General features: G+C 42.0%; 1 protein-coding gene across 3 annotated transcripts in view; it reads left to right on the top strand.

Annotated features, from left to right (window-relative positions):
• The window catches only part of LOC126293435 (uncharacterized), a 119,484-nt gene extending 99,562 nt beyond the window's left edge, over positions 1-19,922 (top strand). For all 3 annotated transcript variants that reach the window (XM_049986660.1, XM_049986661.1, XM_049986662.1), the window contains exon 9: positions 19,274-19,922. In XM_049986660.1, the coding sequence (XP_049842617.1) occupies positions 19,274-19,595 (322 nt within the window). In that variant the 3' untranslated portion in view covers positions 19,596-19,922. The remainder of the gene's footprint in view (positions 1-19,273) is intronic.
• Positions 19,923-20,131: the final 209 nt, after the last annotated feature.

Consider the following 20,131-nt stretch of genomic DNA (forward strand, 5'->3'; position numbering starts at 1 on the left):
CATTCCCCCTTCCTCTTCCCCTTGCCCCCTCCTTCACCCCCCTCCTGCTCCTTTGTCCCCTCACCCCCCCTCTTCCCACTCCTCCCTTCCCATCCCCCTCTCCTGTTCCCACTCCTCCCTTCCCATTCCCCTCTCCTGTTCCCACTCCTCCCTTCCCATTCCCCTCTCCTGTTCCCACTCCTCCCTTCCCATCCCCTTCTCCTTTTCCCATTCCTCCCTTCCCATCCCCCTCTCCTTTTCCCACTCCTCCCTTCCCATCCCCCTCTCCTTTTCCCACTCCTCCCTTCCCATCCCCTTCTCCTTCTCCTTTTCCCACTCCTCCCTTCCCATCCCCCTCTCCTTTTCCCACTCCTCCCTTCCCATCCCCCTCTCCTTTTCCCACTCCTCCCTTCCCATCCCCCTCTCCTTTTCCCACTCCTCCCTTCCCATCCCCCTCTCCTTTTCCCACTCCTCCCTTCCCATCCCCCTCTCCTTTTCCCACTCCTCCCTTCCCATCCCCCTCTCCTTTTGCCCAATCCTCCCTTCCCATCCCCTTCTCCTTTTCCCACTCCTCCCTTCCCATCCCCTTCTCCTTTTCCCACTCCTCCCTTCCCATCCCCTTCTCCTTTTCCCACTCCTCCCTTCCCATCCCCTTCTCCTTTTCCCACTCCTCCCTTCCCATCCCCTTCTCCTTTTCCCACTCCTCCCTTCCCATCCTCTTCTCCTTTTCCCACTCCTCCCTTCCCATCCTCTTCTCCTTTTCCCACTCCTCCCTTCCCATCCCCCTCTCCTTTTCCCATTCCTCCCTTCCCATCCACTTCTCCTTTTCCCACTCCTCCCTTCCCATCCACTTCTCCTTTTCCCACTCCTCCCTTCCCATCCACTTCTCCTTTTCCCACTCCTCCCTTCCCATCCCCCTCTCCTTTTCCCACTCCTCCCTTCCCATCCCCCTCTCCTTTTCCCACTCCTCCCTTCCCATCCCCCTCTCCTTTTCCCACTCCTCCCTTCCCATCCCCTTCTCCTTTTCCCACTCCTCCCTTCCCATCCCCTTCTCCTTTTCCCACTCCTCCCTTCCCATCCCCCTCTCCTTTTCCCACTCCTCCCTTCCCATCCCCTTCTCATTTTCCCACTCCTCCCTTCCCATCCTCTTCTCCTTTTCCCACTCCTCCCTTCCCATCCCCCTCTCCTTTTCCCACTCCTCCCTTCCCATCCCCCTCTCGTTTTCCCACTCCTCCCTTCCCATCCCCCTCTCCTTTTCCCACTCCTCCCTTTCCAACCCCCTCTCCTTTTCCCACTCCTCCCTTTCCAACCCCCTCTCCTTTTCCCACTCCTCCCTTTCCAACCCCTTCTCCTTTTCCCACTCCCCTTCTCCCTCCCCCTCCCCTCCCCTTATCGCTCCCCTCCTCTTTCCCTTCCCACTCCCCTTCCCCTCCCCTCCTCTTGCCCATTCCTCCCCTCCCCCTCCCCCTTGCCCATCCTGCCCCTTTCTCCCTTTTAATTCATTCCCCGCCCCCTTCCCCGCCCCCTTCCCCGCTCCCCTTCCCGCCACCCTCCCCCGCCACACATCACCGCCCCCCTCCCCCGCCACTTCCCCCGCCACTTCCCCCGCCATTTACTGATGGCACGGCACATTTTAACGTCCTGACTGAATTTTAATACACTGAGCATTGATCTTGGCCTGCCATGTACTCTGGATGAAATTTTAGCAGATGGCCCAGGAGCAGCTGCTCGCATTCTTCGTTTTATCCACCTGACAAACCTGTCTAAGGACATTTGATTATGCTGTTTTCTTTTAATCCCTTGCCTATTAATGTGCCTTTTATACTGTTGTCCTTTTTAGTTGCTGTTTTAACTTTGTGCCTCGCAGTGCATTCATAATTTAGTCTGTGCGCTAATGACCACTGTAGCTGTGCGCCCTAATACCCCCCCCCCCCTCCCACCAAAAAAAAAAAAATACCGAACTACATAAATAAAGAGCTGGTGATTTGCATACGTGGTGATAGCACCTGGTAGCAACCCAGATGGGCTCCATAGGACTTGCATCAGGCAGATTTGGTCACCAAGACATCAACATGAGTTCACAGTAATGTTCCTCAAACCACTGTAGCACTGTTCTGACTCAGAGACACGGATAGTTACACTGCTGAAAGATTACATTGGGTGGAAGGCATCAAGCATGACAGTGGGCAGGTGGTACGCAGCCATCAGCATGTCTTCGGTTGCTACCACAGGTCCAGTGCAAGTGCAGAAGAATGTCTCCCATAGCATAATACTGCTCCCACCAGGCTTCTTCCGTGGTGCGCTGCACGTTTAAAGCTGCCATTCACCTCAGTAACGGCATTTGTGGAGACAACCATCTTCCTAGTGTAGCAAAATGTGACGCCACCTGAAGTGCTGACACACTACCATTGATCGACAATCGAACCCGTGATGGTTCCGTGCCCACTGCTATTGCACTTGACGACGTCGTTGGTTCAACATGTGAATTTCACTGCAATAACTTGGATATATTTTCTACAATGTTAATTCCCATAATAGGTGCTTAGGTACAATTTGTTCATTCTAAAAAACTGTGTATTATTGATAATCAGTAATTAGATACATATGATACATTTCATACTAAAATTTAAGATTTTGTTTGACTGCAGGCTGGTAGGGCAAGCGTCATACGTGCCAAACAATATTCAATAAGGACTGCTAACACATGCCGCATCGCCCACTCTCTTCACAAAATTCTTGCATATGGCTGCAGTCCCATTAGGATAAAGGGTTTAAATAAAGCACTTTCATACCTTGTTTGGATTTGGTTAAGCACTTGTATCGAGGACTACAAAATAGAAGGCCGACAAGTTAGAGGTGAGGATGGATATGTGCTCTTACTCTTTCTGTAGGCTTAAGAGTAATTAAACCCAATGTGATAGTGCTATAGGAGGTATTGTGAAAACATGTATTTCTATACTTTCTAATTCTAGAAAATGTATTTAAATAAGTGAGAATTATTATCGCATGCGTTTTGTTTATTGATTAAAAATGGGTACAAATGTGTGTCCTGAATGGTTTTCGTGGGATAGCAGAATGCCATGTGAAAACCAGGACTGCCCTGGCAAAAGTGGGACATGTGGCCAGCCCAGATGTCACTTCTCCTCAAATGGAACACATTTGTAATTGTGTGCTTTGCATCAATTAATTTTCATCGTACCCCCTCCACAGTCTCAGAAAACACATCTTTGTTAAAGACTATTTGATCCCGACAATCGACCGTGTTAATTTACACCACCTTGTGCATGTACTAGTGGAGATTGTGACATAGTTGGGAAAAAAACTAACAAATATTTGTGATAGAATAGAAATATCACTACAAGAATAGAAATATCATTGCTGGCCTCAGCATCCATCAGAAACGCTAAAATTAAAAATAGAACTACATGGCCAAAGAAAATAGTGAAAACACTTAAGTCATTTTTCATGTTAGGATCTCCAGATGACTTTTTCGGGGGGGATTCTGTAACTCGTATTTAATTCTAAGAAATCCTTCGAAGGGTGACATGTTTGTAATAAATCTTCAATGCACTAAAAACTACTTTTTTATGAAAATGAACATTAACATAAACTTCCATGCAGTTGAAGCTTAGTGTTTTCTGATTGACCTTAAAGTTCTGACTTTTCATTGGTCATTTAGAGCTGGGATGACGTGGCGAAGCTAGTGCCAAACAGCCAATTAATTTCTTTGGTCTTACTAATTGCAGTTAGGATAACGGACATATTGTTGCTGACAATTGAAAGCCAATATGTTTAGGTGCTACTTCTAATCGGAGATCGTGCACTATCTACAACATAGTTCAGCATATTTGCAGTCTCGGTACACGGACTGCTTCTTGACTTGATAGTGAGTGTATCAGGAGAAAGAATGTTTATATTTTTAAAAATGCCACTGCTGCTCCTCAGCTGCTGTTATCATCTGATGCATCAAACAAAGCATTCGTGTAACTTTACACAGACTACTATCAACTATCTGTCTACTGACAGTGTCAAGATCTGAATCCAATATTCTCATAAATTATAGGAGATGTAGCTGAAAAGCTATTCTCAAATGCTGGAAACTGCAGGGCAAAATTATATCATTGTATTACACACAGGTCGGGAGATACGATGTAAATATTGGGACGCTTGAAAAGCGTGCTTTTGCTTAAAATGCAAGACCATATTCACCCAGTGTTTCATATTGAGAGCGCTCAGCAATTTCCAATAAACTTTTTAAGCACAACTTCAAGCCATCTCTAAATTTTTTGTCAGTTATGAGCTTAACATCAAGCATTTAAAATGTTAATTCATTTGTGAAGCCATCACATGTTTGAAGAATAAAAGGCAAGTTTCTCCTGCATCTCAATACTTATGACGTCATACACCTCTTACTTTGTATCCTACAATTAAGAGTTTATTAATATGAAAAATTGGCTGAATATGGTCTCGAATTGTGCACTCAATTTTAAGCAAAAGCAAACGTCTCAAGTGTCCCAATATTTACATTGTATCTCCTGAACTGTGTGTCATACAATGATATAATTTTGCCCTGAAATTTCCAGTGTTTGAGAATACCTTTTAGCTACATCTCGTATAATTTATCAGAATATTGGATTCAGGAATGTTAATCCATATAACTAGAGGATCCTGATACTGTAGCGGTTACTTCACCCCGGACTAAAATTAAAATTAAATTTTCATAAACACATTTTTAGAAAGAAACACATAAGGTAACACTGATAATCAAGCAGTATGAAACATAAAAGGCTTTTAGAAGTTTTAACTTAGAGAAACACCTTTCGCCATTTGCTACAGTTATTGGTGCCATTACCAATATACTTAAAGAACCAGATTTGGAGAACTTTGGAATTAAACTTAGTACATAGCTTAGGCTTTTCTGCCCAAAAGCACATACTAGTGATAGGCAATGAAAACCTCTTAACTCCATCTGTCTGTGATTACCTTGTTGTTCCAGTAACAACTCCAGTATCGAAGAGAAATTCAGAAGTGCATGGATTTCTCTAATCTGTCACTGACTAGTCTTCTATTGTATAGTTACACATGGAGCAACTGGTGTACTTTGTTATTTTTTATGAAACCGTACCTGCTTCTCCTGTAAAATTTAGCAGAGTGGGGTTCATGGTTTTCATTGCGTGCCATTGGTATACTGTTGAAATTTCCTCTGGTAATTCAAACTCATTTATGTCAACAGACTCATCATCAGTTACAATATATTCTAAATACTTACCGTGTTTTAGTAGCATTTCTTTGGACATGGTATTTAAACCATATACATCATACAAGAATTAAAACAGTTAGTATGATTACTGCATTTCATGCTTAATCAATTGTAAAATTAAAAAAAAAAATTTATGTTGTTTTTTGGATCTTTCATGGGCCTCATGGGCCTATCTTGTGCTTCGTATGAGAACTTCCTTTATGTTCTTATGGTGAATTTTTACACGAATGGAACATGGCTGCCACTCACTTTACCATGAGTCATGTAACAATACTTCATACAACTGTGACAATGGAGTTTTAGAATGAATGGAGAACCTTCGCCACTGCGGACAGTGATGAAACTCGGATGCTCTCGATTGTGCAGCAACAGGCCACGCTGCAAGAGATGTTTAACAGTAATGAAAATTTATTAACTGAAGCGATTGAAACCACTAACATGACTGCAACTTACATTTTATGTTTGCATGCAGTAATGTTTTTCTGTTACTGAATATTTATTACATCAATATTTTTCTTACATTTACTGCCAAAATGGCACCTCTAAATTTTAGTAACCCAGACAAATGTCCAGGTTTTCTACCCCGTGGACGGGCCTTCCCCGCTGTAACAAAAATGTCTGAAAGGGACATGTGCAGAATCGCAGTTTGGGGTGAGGGTTTGGGTTAGTGCTCGATTCCTGTTTGGGCACGTAAAATTTGTTTTTATGTGAATTGAAGGGTGGGAACAGTTAGAAGTGAATCAGATAAATAAAAAATTCATTCCTACAATTAAGTTCAAAATTCACTTTCAAAAATCTTGATACCTTTAAATATTATGTGCAAAAAAATTTTTGATGTAGCCCCAGCCATTGGCCATTTGGCAAGTTATTCAAACATGTCTTGCTGCAGCTATGTTACAGTAATATTAAGGAAGGTTTCAGTGATGGACAGGAGCTGGTGCTTAGCCAAGTTGCGCAAATCCTTAAATTCCTAATTGCAAAAGATTTTAATTGGCCTGAAAGTAATGCTCAGCTAATGACACAATTTGTATGTGCACCATTTGGATTTTACTTCCAAAAATATGCAAAACACACATTTTTCTGGGAGATTTTTGAAGCGCATCTCCCTTATACTTCGAACTTTTACGCATCAATTAGCTTTTGATGAGTTGCGATGGTTTAAAGTTGAGCTAACTGTAGCATGTAAAATTTGTTGTGCGAGTTATATGTATGGAAATGGTTTGAAGTGAATGAGATAAATAGAAAATGCATTCCTTCTATTAATCTGAAAATTTACTTTTTAAAAAAATCTAGCTTCTTTCAGATTTTATGTGCAAAAAACATTTCTTGGTTAGTTTTATTATGCGCTGCTTCTGGGTTTCAAACTCGTGCAAATTGGTAAGAATGTAAACAAATAAGTGCCATTAATGGTTGTCCTGTTGTATTGTGAAAGCTTTATCCATTCCCAGGACTAAGCAACATGGTTCAAAAAGAGAGAGAGAGAGAGAAAACAACCTTAAACTGGATCAGCCATCACCCAACCCTACAACAATGAAAGTTGGGAACTAGAATGAAAAATCATCCTATCACAGCACAAGAAAGACAAACATGTCTTGAGCAGAGTTATGGATGTAAAAGAAGGGAACTAGCTTTCCGACTTACCCTGCAGCTTTAGAGACATTCAGATCAAAACTTCTTGATATATTCACACATTCTTAGAATAGAATTCTACTTCCCCCAGAGCTGTGTCCTCTTAGCTTCAGTGTGTTGGCACACAATTTATAGCCTAAGGCTCTGATCCTGTGCCCAAAATCCAGATGATTCACCAGCCAAAGCAAACAACATTTAATATTATATCGCTGAAGACCATACATTTAGTAGCTAAGGATAAGACTCTTGGGCTGAATTTGTTCCAGGAGGGGATATTAAAACATTGTTTTGATTTCTGCAGGAGAGGGGGGGGGGGGGGGGTGATTTCCACCCCGTTACATGTATGGAGAGGGATGTAAGAACAAATACACACACATTCATGTGCTGCTAGAGAGTGGGATGAATCTCCAATAGGAAGTATCCAAGAGTGGGGGTGCATCTATCTTCTTGCTGCTGCTGCTGCTGCTGCTGCTGCTGCTGCTGCTGCTATGATCTTCAGTCCAGAGACTGGTTTGATGCAGCTCTCCGTGCTACTCTATACTGTGCAAGCTTCATCATCTCCCATTACCTACTGCAACCTACATCCTTCTGAATCTGCTTAGTGTATTCATCTCTACGATTTTTACCCTCCACACTTCCCTACAGTACTAAATTGGTGATCCGTTGATGCCTCAGAACGTGTCCTAGCAACTGATTCCTTCTTCTAGTGAAGGTGTGCCACAAATTCCTCTTCTCCCAAATTCTTTTCAGTACCACCTCATCAGTTACATGATTGACCCATCTGATCTTCTGTAGCACCACATTTCAATAGCCTCTATTCTCTTTTTGTCCAAACTATTTATCGTCCATTTTTCACTTCCATACATGGCTATACTCCATACAAATACACTACTGGCCATTAAAATTGCTGCACCACGAAGATTACGTGCTACAGACACGAAATTTAACCAACAGGAAGAAGATGCTGTGATATGGAAATGATTAGCTTTTCAGAGCATTCACACAAGCTTGGCTCCAATGGCAACACCTACAACATCTGACATGACAAAAGTTTCCAACCAATTTCTCATACACAAACAGCAGTTGACCGACGTTGCCTGGTGAAACTTTGTTGTGATGCCTCGTGTGAGGAGGAGAAATGCGTACCATCACGTTTCAGACTTTCATAAAGATCAGGATGTAGCCTATCGTGATTGCGGTTTATTGTATCACAACATTGCTACTCACATTGGTCGAGATCCAAAGACTGTTAGCAGAATATGGAATCAGTGGGTTCAGGAAGGTAATACAGAACGCTGTGCTGGATCCCAACGGCCTTGTATCACTAGCAGTTGAGATAACAGGCATCTTATCCGCATGGCTGTAACAGGTCGTGCAGCCACGTCTTGATCCCTGAGTCAACAGATGGGGATGTTTGCAAGACAACATCCATCTGCACAAACAGTTCGGCGACGTTTGCAGCAGCATGGACTATCAGCTCGGAGACCATGGCTGCAGTTACCCTTGACGCTGCATCACAGATGCGAGTGCCTGCAACGGTGTACTCGATGATGAACCTGGGTGCATAAATGGCAAAATGTCATTTTTTCGGATGAATCCATGTATTGTTTACAGCATCGTGATGGTCGCATCCATGTTTGGCAACATCGTGGTGAACACACATTGGAAGCGTATATTCGTCATTGCTATACTGGCGTATCACCCGGCGTGATGGTATGGGGTGCCGTTGGTTACACGTCTTGGTCACCTCTTGTTTGCGGTGACAGAACTTTGAACAGTGAAAGTTACATTTCAGATGTGTTACGACCCGTGGCTCTACCCTTCATTCGACCCCTGCTGAAATCCTACATTTCAGCAGGATAATGCACGACCGCATGTTGCAGGTCCTGTACGGATCTTTCTGGATACAAAAAATGTTCTACTTCTGGCCTGGCCAGCACTTTCTCCAGATCTCTCACCAATTGAAAATGTCTGGTCAATGGTGGTCGAGGAACTGGCTCGTCACAATACACCAGTCACTGCTCTTGATGAACTGTGGTATCGTGTTGAAGCTGCGTAGGCAGCTGTACCTGTACACGCCATCCAAGCTCTGTTTGACTCAATGCCCAGGCGTATCAAGGCCGTTATTACCGCCAGAGGTGGTTGTTCTGGGTACTGATTTCTCAGGATCTATGCACCCAAATTGCGTGAAAATGTAATCGCATGTCAGTTCTAGTATAATATATTTGTCAAATGAATACCCGTTTATCATCTGCATTTCTTCTTGGTGTAGCAATTTTAATGGCCGGTAGTGTACTTTCAGGAACGACTTCCTGACACTTAAATCTACACTCAATGTTAACAAATTTCTCTTCTTCAGAAACGCTTTCCTTGCCATTGCCAGTCTACATTTTATATCCTCTCTACTTCGACCATTATCAGTTATTTTGCTCCCGAAATAGCAAAACTCCTTTACTACTTTGTCTCATTTCCTAATCTAATTCCCTCGGCATCACCCGACTTAATTCGACTACATTCCATTATCCTCGTTTAGCTTTTGTTGATGTTCATCTTATATCCTCCTTTCAAGACACTATCCATTCCGTTCAACTGCTCTTCCAAGTCCTTTGTTCTGACAGAATTACAATGTCATCGGCGAACCTCAAAGTTTTTATTTCTTCTCTATGGCTTTTAATACCTACTCCGAATTGATCTTTTGTTTCCTTTACTGCTTGCTCAATATACAGATTGAATAACATCAGGGATAGGCTACAACCCTGTCTCACTCCCTTCCCAACCACTGCTTCCCTTTCATGCCCCTCGACTCTTATAACTGCCATCTGGTTTCTGTACAAATTGTAAAAGACCTTTCGCTCCCTGTATTTTACCCCTGCCACCTTCAGAATTTGCAAGAGAGTACTTCAGTCAACATTGTGAAAAGCTTTCTCCAAGTCTACAAATGCTAGAAATGTAGGTTTGCCTTTCCTTAATCTTTCTTCTAAGATAAGTCGTAGGGTCAGTATTGCCTCAAGTGCTCCAACTTTTCAGCGGAATCCAAACTGATCTTCACTGAGGTCAGCTTCTATCAGTTTTTCCATTAATTTGTTCACTGTGATAGGGGATTCTTGACATCCACTAAAAGTTCTAGGGAAAATTAAATTTTCTTATCGGAATAAATAACAAACTAACAAATTATTTTAGTTGAAAATATGCATGTTTGAAAACAGCAAAATCAGAGCTTCAAAACTATGGTACTGGATTTTGGAAATAATTACATTTGGAGATTGGGACATTCCAGAAAACACAACTTTCGAATGCAAAAATTTTTTCAAATATGAAGCCTTTGCCGAAGGTTAAGCATTTTTTAAAAGAAGAAAATCAGAGCTTTGAAATGGGCTGTACCAGTCTAGAAATGATCAACTTTTAGCGTAATCAGAAATTTCAACTTCCCATAGTTTGCATGTGCTGTAAATAATGAATAGTTCTTTAAATTAAATATTTTCAATCAAACTAACAATACTGATGTCATCAATAATCGGGAAACTCATCAGTGAATAATGAAATCTTATGACTCTCATTTTAAATAAGGAAACGGATATTTCGTGGCGCTATTATATATGTACTAATAATAAAATGAGATCATATTATGCTGCGCGGGATTAGCCGAGCGGTCTAAGGCGCTGCAGTCATGGACTGTGTGGCTGATCCCGGCGGAGGTTTGAGTCCTCTCTCGGGCATTGGGGTGTGTGTTTGTCCCTAGGATAATTTAGGTTAAGTAGTGTGTAAGCTTAGAGACTGATGACCTTAGCAATGAAGTCCCATAAGATTTCACACACATTTGAACATTTAGATCATAGTAAGGAAAAAAATGACATTGACATCAGGAATGGTACAAGAACAAGTAGGATAGTCCGGTCTTGCTCTTTCGCGCAGTTGTAATTTGACGAGTTACCATGTATTGTATTCAGATGATCTGATGATGACTTCCTAAGAAGGCAAAACTGGTTATGGCACTATTTTGTGTGACATGAGGGTAAAAAATGCATAAAGGAATTTTGTAAAGAAAAAATACTTAGTAACGAAACACGTCTGAACCACTTTAATTTTGCTGCTGATATTGTACTTTTTGCTTCTAGAATGTATTATCTTGCAGCAACTTTCTGGTTCAGGGGATATTTTTTATTGTGTAAGTGCAGTGTGTCTGAGTTTTGTAATATCTGTCTATGTGGAATCTGTCACTCTTGAAAAATATCACAACATGTAGTTGTAAATGATTGTGTTTGTTGTGTGGATCGTCCACTGCGGCACTGACTCGACACAAGTGGAGTGCACTGCAGATAGTGTGGCTACAGATATGTGTGGAGACTTTTCAGCTGCTAACTATTAGCTGCGTGTCTCACAGACAGCAGCCACTCTGGATGCTACAGGATAGTCGTGAGAATCTAACTCGGCACCGTGTATGCAAATGCTGAAGGAGAAAGTTGACTGCAATTAATTTGACTTGATTGGATTGTAGATGATTAGCTGAAATAAGTAATGTAATTTTACTGTCGTAATACAATTGTGCAAAGAAAAAGGAAGAAAATAGACACCACACACAGTATGGTCAGGAGAGTAGCGGCTTGAATTGATGGTAGTAAGAAAGATCGCTATTCCTGTCATGACGATGAAAGTGAGGATGATGCAGATAACTGCTGATAAAAATTGTTTGAGAGTTGTTAAGCATCATTTGTTTACAGTGTTGTTTTTTTGTAAATGAAGGCACTGAGACATCAAATGACTGTATGAGCATCTAGAAAATGCACTGACATGATTTACAGTGTACAGTAGGCATTCACCACAGACATCGGATGGTGGATGATAAACTGAAAGCTAAGATAGTAACTAGCAGGGTCATATTCCGTGTATGCCAGCACATTGGCTGGGAGAATAACCGCCACAGTCAGCTGTGCATTACATGCTTTTGCTTGGTGTACGAGGGGCGTTTGAAAAGTCCGTGCAAAAATAAAAACTACTTACGTGTTTGGGGTAAACCTTTTTTATTTTTCAATATAGTCTCCTTTTAGACTTATACACTTCGTCCAATGCTCTTCTAATTTGTTGATCCCTTCCGAATAATAGGAATTGTCCAAGTCTGCAGAATAACTATTAGTTGCTGCAATCTCGTCCTCGTTTGAATAAAATCTTTGTCCCGCCAGCCATTTCTCCAAACTGGGGAACAAATAGTAGTCCGAGGGAGCCATGTCTCGAGAATAGGGAGGATGTGAAACTAGTTGGAATCCTATTTCCATTAATTTTGCAACCACAACTACTGAGGTGTGTACTGGTGCATTATTGTGATGGAAAAGGACTCTTTTTGTTGTCCAATTGCCGGCATTTTTCTTGCAGCTTGGTTTTCAAACGGTCCAGTAATGATGAATAATATTCACCTGTAATAGTTTTAGGCAGATAGTCGATGAGGATAATCCCTTGTGAATCCCAAAAGACAGTCGCCATAACCTTTCCGGCCAAAGGAATGGTCTTCGCCTTTTTTGCTGCAGATTCTTTCTTGATAACCCATTGATTAGATTGTTGTTTGGTCTCCAGAGTATAGTAATGTATCCATGTTTCACCCATAGTGACGAAACAACATTAAAGTCCTGCAAATTCTTCCTGAAGGGCTGCAAACCGTCCTTGCAACACTTCACACAATTCCATTTTTGGTCAAGCGTCAGCAATCGCAGAACCCATCGTGCGGGTAGCTTTCTCATGTCCATACGCTTATGCAAAATATTATGTACCTATTCATTTGAGATGTCCACAGCACTACCAATCTCACACACCTTAACTCTTCCATCACCATATCATGAATTTTATCAATGATTTCTGGAGTCTTAACCTCCGCAGGGTGTCCAGAATGTTCAGCATCACTTGTGCCCCTATGGCCACTCCGAAAATTCTGAAACCACTTATAAACTGTTCTAATCAAAAGGTGCAGAGTCACTGTAATGTTCATCAAGCTTCTCTTTACTCTCCTGAGGCGTTTTGCCTTTCATAGAGTAATGTTTAATCACAACACAAAATTCTTTTTTGTCCGTTTTTTGACAATCACTCCCCAAACACAAAGAAATAGATCAGTATGCCTGAAACTTGATGTGCGTTCTTTCCAAAGATGCTACTAACTAAATATGACCTCGAAATGCACAAGTGGTGCCATCTCTTGGACTTTGCACAGGCTTTTCAAATGCCCCTCATACTCTCCTTTAGGCACTACGAACTTTTGTACTTATGCTTTCCCTTTTTTCTGTGTGTGATTTGTACATCCTGAAGGGACCATGGTTGTGGCATCCTTAGCGCAACACAGAATTCTGGTTTGACTAATATGCAGGTCGTGTAATCTGTGTGATGCCCTGACTTTACAAAGTCTCTGATGTGCATACTTCAGTCAAAGAATGTAGAGTATCAGTGGATAAAAATTACAAGTTCTGCACAGTTCATTTTAGTAAGGTGTGCGCTGAGCAAGGATGTAAGAGTCATGAAAGATCCTCAGTGATGTAGGCCTATATGAGTATGCAGGGTTTTTGTATTAACTTGAGACAGCTAAACATCTCAGAACCATATGAAAAAAGTGTTCTGGATGAATAGCTGAAATTAGTAAAAGAGACATATGTCTTTGCTACAACGGGCCTCCTCCTAACTGCTCCTCCTGCATGGAACGGGCCAGCTTTGTATTTTCAAATGGAAAGTCCCCATTTTTATTACATATTTGGATTCCAGGCCAAAAAATATATATGGTTTACTCGAACGATTGTTTCTAATTCATGGTAGATGTCGCTGTGATTGACCTATATCAAGTGTGCCTTTTTTTGTAATTAAGAACCAATGCATTTGATTCTACATTTCATTTATATGATGTAAATGTAAACCTTTGTGTTCTGACAGTTGATATTTATATCGGAAATTTAATTTAGTGATGCAGATTTCATTGTACAGTACAATATAGTTAGCATTTCACTGTCTGGTTAGATACTATGTTTAGCTCGATCCAGGAATGACAATGTGATGTAATAGTTGTCTATTGCTACCGGGATACTTGATGTCAGTGAGCCCACTTGCCTCAGACCATTGAGGTGCTTGATTTCAGAGAGTATCCACGACAGGTGTGCCCGAGGCAGGATTCGAACCTGCGACCGTAGTGGTCGCTTTTTTAGAACCACTCGGCCACTCTGGCCAGCCATTTTTAATTTCCGCACGTTGAATTTATGACACTAGTTCATAAAGTAAGTGTACTGTCAGCATAATGGGCTGTGGGTTTTTGGTTTTTGAGGTTCGGCAACGCTGAGTGGTAGAGGGGGATCCCATTGCCAGAGCAAGTGTTACAGGACCATGGTAGTATATGAAATCATGTTGTAGGGTTTATTAAACAACCCGAACCGCAGATTGCTCTAAACCTCCCCAATTCTACAAGGGAAAAACGTACCAACCAGTTCACAAATAACAACCTTCCCGCGGGTGGGCAAACGGAGAAGAATGGTGGGACGACCCCAAAACAAAGCAGCTGGTGACCTCACCAAGAAAACAAGTAGAATTTAACAAGTAAATGAAACAACATATCTCCAATCACTTAACTTCTAATAAACTGTGATTTCTGCCAAAGACCTGGCATTCCACCCCCAACGCTGTCTCGAACCGTCCGCTGCCAGCTGCTTCAACGGACGCAGGAAGGCGGGCCGACTCCCGTCTCACAGTCGCAGCTCGCCCCGGCCAGCCCGATTTTATGGTTTTGCTCCTGTTGCTCTCGTGTGAACCGCAAAGCCACTACCCCTTTTATACAGCACTGCCCACTGCCCACTGGACTCGCGTGGGGACCTCACGTGCGCCGACGCTCCAGGCGGACAAGTCATCTCGTGTCTCAGTACGCGACCGATCCAACCGCCAGTTACCATTGCCCGAGCAACTCTAGCAGACTGGTGGCCCAACACGCAAACTCAGATGCAGGAACTCAGCCCAACCGGGTGACTACTAGCTGACTTCTGTTACTGGCGGAGTGGCAAGACTCTTATTTTCTGGCTTTAAAGTTTGATCCAAACGACAGACATACTAGCATTCCGACGACAGGCAGACACTAACTGCTGCACAAATGCGAACGAGAGACGGACCAGCAACTGGTGACGAGTGACTGACCCAGATTCACTCCGACTGACCCCCTGCAGAGCTGATAGCACCCTTTAAATGCACGTGAACAGGCAACCTTTCCACTTTCCCACCAGAGGGAGACACCAAAGCTGCGATTGCCACAGCAGCACCACCGCCAGAAACGGAGGGCGACTGCTTCACACTACGCGCTGCGGCGCGCTCTTCAAAACAGCAGTTTTTTACCACGACTTAGTCATGTACAGTCAAGCTAAAAAACTCGGACTGAAAAGTGGGCTATCAACTGCCTCAGTCTAATTTCCTCAGCACGTTTAAAAATTTTCCCAAAAATTTTGGTATGCGAACCTATTTCTGGTCTTTTTAACATGCAAGTCACTTCTCAATCCCGACGCTCCGGTAACTTTAACTCGGTCACACTCACATTGCTGTAAGTCACTCATACTCGACCACTCTCAGTTGTACATTCTCACTCACTCATTCTGCACAACTCATTGTTATTATCTCTCTAACTGTCGCTGTCTCCTGTGTCACAGCCGCAGTCTCCTTCATTCTGTCCTCCTACTACAGTCTCCTCTCGCCAACACTGCCTCCCCCTTGCTCTCTCTTAATGCTAATATCTCATTCACTCCTTCCCACTGTTGCTCTCTCTCTCCCTTCCTCATTGTCATTGTCGTAAGCTCACTCTCTCTCATTACCAGTGGCTCTCGCCCACTTCTATTTTCTCCTCCTCCTTTTTCATGCCCCACTGGTACTGTCTCCTTCATTATCTACATCCACACTCAGCAAACCACCTGACGGTGTGTGGCGGAGGGTACCTTGAGTACCTCTATCGGTTCACCCTTCTGTTCCAGTCTCGTATTGTTCGTGGAAAGAAAGATTGCCGGTATGCCTCTGTGTGGGCTCTAATCTCTCTGATTTTATCCTCATGGGCTCTTCACGAGATACACGTAGGAGGGAGCAATATGCTGCTTGACTCCTCAGTGAAGGTATGTTCTAGAAACTTCAACAAAAGCGCATACCGAGCTACTGAGCATATCTCTTGCAGTCTTCCACTGGAGTCTATCTATCATCTCCGTAACACTTTTGCAGTTACTAAATGATCCTGTAACGAAGTGCCCTGCTCTTCGTTGGATCTTCTCTCTCTCTTCTATCAACCATATCTGGTATGGATCCCACACTGCTGAGCAGTAATCAAGCAGTGGGTGAACAAGCGTACTGTAACCTACTTCCTTTGTTTTCAGATTGCATTTCCTTAGGATTCTTCCAATGAATCTCAGTCTGGCACCTGCTTTACCGACGATCAACTTTGTATGATCATTCCGTTTTAAATCACTCCTAATGCATACTACCAGATAATTTATGGAATTAGCTGCTTCCAGTTGCTGACCTGCTATATTGTAGCTAAATGAGAAGTGATCTTTCTTTCTATGTATTCGCAGCACATTACACTTGTCTACATTGAGATTCAATTGCCATTCCCAGCACCATGCGTCAATTCGTTGCAGATCCTCCTGCATTTCAGTACAATTTCCCATTGTTGCAACCTCTCGATATACTACAGCATCATCCGCAAAAAGCCTCAGTGAACTTCTGATGTTATCCACAAGGTCATTTATGTATATTGTGAATAGCAAACAGTCCTACAACACTCCCCTGCGGCACACATGAAATCACTCTTACTTCGGAAGACTTCTCTCCATTGAGAATGACATGCTGCGTTCTGTTATCTAGGAACTCTTCAGTCCAATCACACAATGGGCCTGATAGTCCATATTCTCTTACTTTGTTCATTAAATGACTGTGGGGAACTGTATCGAACGCCTTGAGGAAGTCGAGAAACACGGCATCTACCTGGGAACCCGTGTCTATGGCCCTCTGAGTCTTATGGACGAATAGCGCGAGCTGGGTTTCACACGATCGTCTTTTTCGATGCCCATGCTGATTCCTACAGAGTAGATTTTTAGTCCCTAGAAAAGTAATTGAACATAATACGTGTTCCAAAATTCTACAACTGATCGATGTTAGAGATATAGGTCTATAGTTCTGCACATCTGTTCGACGTCCCTTCTTGAAAACGGGGATGACCTGTGTCCTTTTCCAATCCTTTGGAACACTATGCTCTTCTAGAGACCTATGGTACACCGCTGTAAGAAGGGGGCCAAGTTCCTTCGCATACTCTGTAAAATCGAACTGGTATCCCATCAGGTCCAACGGTCTTTCCTCTTTTGAGCGATTTTAATTGTTTTTCTATCCTTCTGTCATGTATTTTGATATCTACCATTTTGTCATCTGTTCGACAATCTACAGAAGGAACTATAGTGCAGTCCTCTGTGAAACAGCTTTGGAAAAAGACATTTAGTATTTTAGCCTTTAGTCTGTCATCCTCTGCTTCAGTACCATTTTTGTCGCAGAGTGGCTGGACATTTTGTTTTGATCCAGCTACTGCTTTGATACAAGACCAAAATTTCTTAGTATTTTCTGCCAAGTCAGTACATTTTCCTAGCACTGTTCTGTCACTGTCAACTGTGTTCACTATGTTCAACTGCCAGTGTGTCCCTCTCTTTCTCTCACACAGCCATTGTCTCCTTCTCTCCCAGCATAAAAACTGTGAACATATTTACATGCCCAAATTTTTGGGAGAATTTGAGATGCTGAGAAAGATAGTGAGGCAGCTGATACAACACTTGTCAGTCATTTTTTTTTAACATGACCTCACCTCTTTTGTGCTCCAACAGGAGCATTTTCTGCTGGTTCCCTACCACAGCAAGACATGTCACTTCTATGAAAAGAACTATATGTTAATTTCTTTGTTTGTTCGGGAAGGAGGTTGACACAGTTTGTCTACTTTTGGCAGGACAGTGATGCACAGACTCAAAGTGCACCCCCTTCAATCTTTCTCAAATGGTTTTACGGTAACTATTTTATTAAAAAAAATCATTTTTGTGTTACTTATAGTTTTATATACCAGCTTATTCATCATGTGCCCATCAGTTTGTCAATCATCATAGCTATTGTGATAGTTACATGGAAGTAAGATTCTGTGCAAAATTCGAAAAAATTTGCAATGAAAAATAGGGCTCACTATGATTTTGCATTTGGTGCATATTACATAATATGTCGCTGCGTATGTAATTTAGCTAAAATACTGATGTTTTCTTTAAACATTGTCACCAATCTGGAGAAAATTAATTTGGTGTGGCACACTCGCTTGTGACTGTACATGGCACCGTTAAAAAGCCAGAGGGGAAATATCTACAACATTGCTCATATTTCATAAACGGTTTGAAATATCAAAATGAGATTTTGGAAAATGACAGAACGCAAAGAGGAGAGTATTTTGCCATATGGTTATTAAACAAAACTTTATTATCTACCATGTTATTCTATTAAAACATACTCTTTCAGTGAAAACATAATTTTTAATGGCCATCGTTAGCTGGTTAAACGAGAAGTGCTGTGGGTTGTGGAACAGCATAAGTGAAGACATAACACACATTTTTGTGCTGAGGACATATTTTTTTCATAAGCTACTGACTCGTTTTTCCTCATTTCCTTACTTAATAAATTTAATAAAACATGTTTACAGAATTCTCTCGCAATTCTCTCTGCAGGTGTGTGTGATAGCAAATAAGTGTGCTGCATCAGATCAGTTTTCATGAGATTTGTGACAGAAACCACCACCCAAGTCCAAAGAACGTCTTAGCTAAATTTCATATGCAGCAACATATTATGTAATATGCAAAAACATAGAGAGCCCTATTTTCCATTGCAAGCTTTTTTGAACTTTGTGCAGTGTCTTACTTCTGTGGAAATATCACAATAACTATGGCCATGAATGAAATGATGGGCATATCATCAAGAAGCTGACATGTAAAACTAAAAGTAATAGCAAAATGACTTTTCTTAACAAATAGTTTCTGTAAAATCATTTGAGGAAGATTGCGGGGTGTGTCATTGCTGACCAGCCAAAATGGGGCAAACAGTTTCGGCCTCCCTTTGCTAACAAACAAATGAGCTCACACAGTGCTTTGGATGCAAATTGGTTACTGTACATCGGCCACGGTATCCGGTGCAGACTCTGTTATCTGAATTAAATACCATAAATAAAACACCTGAATGGATTACCCAGTAACAGTATATTAGTGAAATGTAACTGAATGGCCCTCAGTGTTTCGTTTTGTCAGTTACCTTGCTCTACAGTGTCGTCATATGACTGTTGAAGAAAGAAAGGAAGTAAGTTGGAAATATAATGCTAACTGTATCAACAATTAACTTTTTTCAATCTGTGCACAGGAAGCTGCATCTAGAGAACAGCGAGGGTGATCGAAGTGTCGTGGAAGAACTGCACGAGCGAATGGCCGATCTGCAGATTTTTGGCATGGTGCGTGACGAGCCTCCGTCGGTGTTCTCGGAGAGCGACTTGAGTGACGACTCCTCCGATTATGATGATGATGACGATGATGACGATGTGGGTGGAGGGAATGGAGCGGGTCCAGGTGGCGGCAATGCAGCTGGAAACTACAACTCTGAGAATTACTGCGCCGGCGGTGGCTGCAGCGACATTGAAGACGTCGACGTCTCGCTCCTCTTTCTGGAGAATGGGGAGCTTGAGTGACCCAGCATTGAGAGTGACCCTGAAATTTCACATTTGAAGAATAAACGAATTTGCATGTGTGATTCAGAATATGAAAATTGTCACTACAGTGTGAAATGCTCTGATCTTTGATGAAATTTGTTACCTGAAAGAAAGAAGAAAAGTTTTCTGTAACATTACCTGCAATTTTGCAGTAATGTTATTTTATGGCTCCTGTTTCTAAAGGGTGGATAATTTTCTTTTAATAGTACCAACAAGTATTTCAAAATAATGTTGCAAGTCAATTTTGTATTTTGTATTAGGTTTCATAGAATTTATTCTAGTCACTAATTGTATCTGTGTTATATATGTGATGGATTCATTATTGCTCAAACAAATACCTTACAGTTTTCTTAAACATTTAGCTATGGCGATGTTACATATCAAGTGTATTAGTTAGGATTGTTGGACAGCTTTCAGGTTTGTCCAAAGACACCAGTTAAGTTAAATTAGGAGTTTCGTGATGCAGTTAATTTCTCTTGTTGCAACTGTGAACAAAGCTGTTATTGGGATGTATT

The sequence above is a fragment of the Schistocerca gregaria genome, chromosome 10 (assembly GCF_023897955.1).
Source record: "Schistocerca gregaria isolate iqSchGreg1 chromosome 10, iqSchGreg1.2, whole genome shotgun sequence".
In the NCBI taxonomy this organism is placed as follows: domain Eukaryota; kingdom Metazoa; phylum Arthropoda; class Insecta; order Orthoptera; family Acrididae; genus Schistocerca; species Schistocerca gregaria.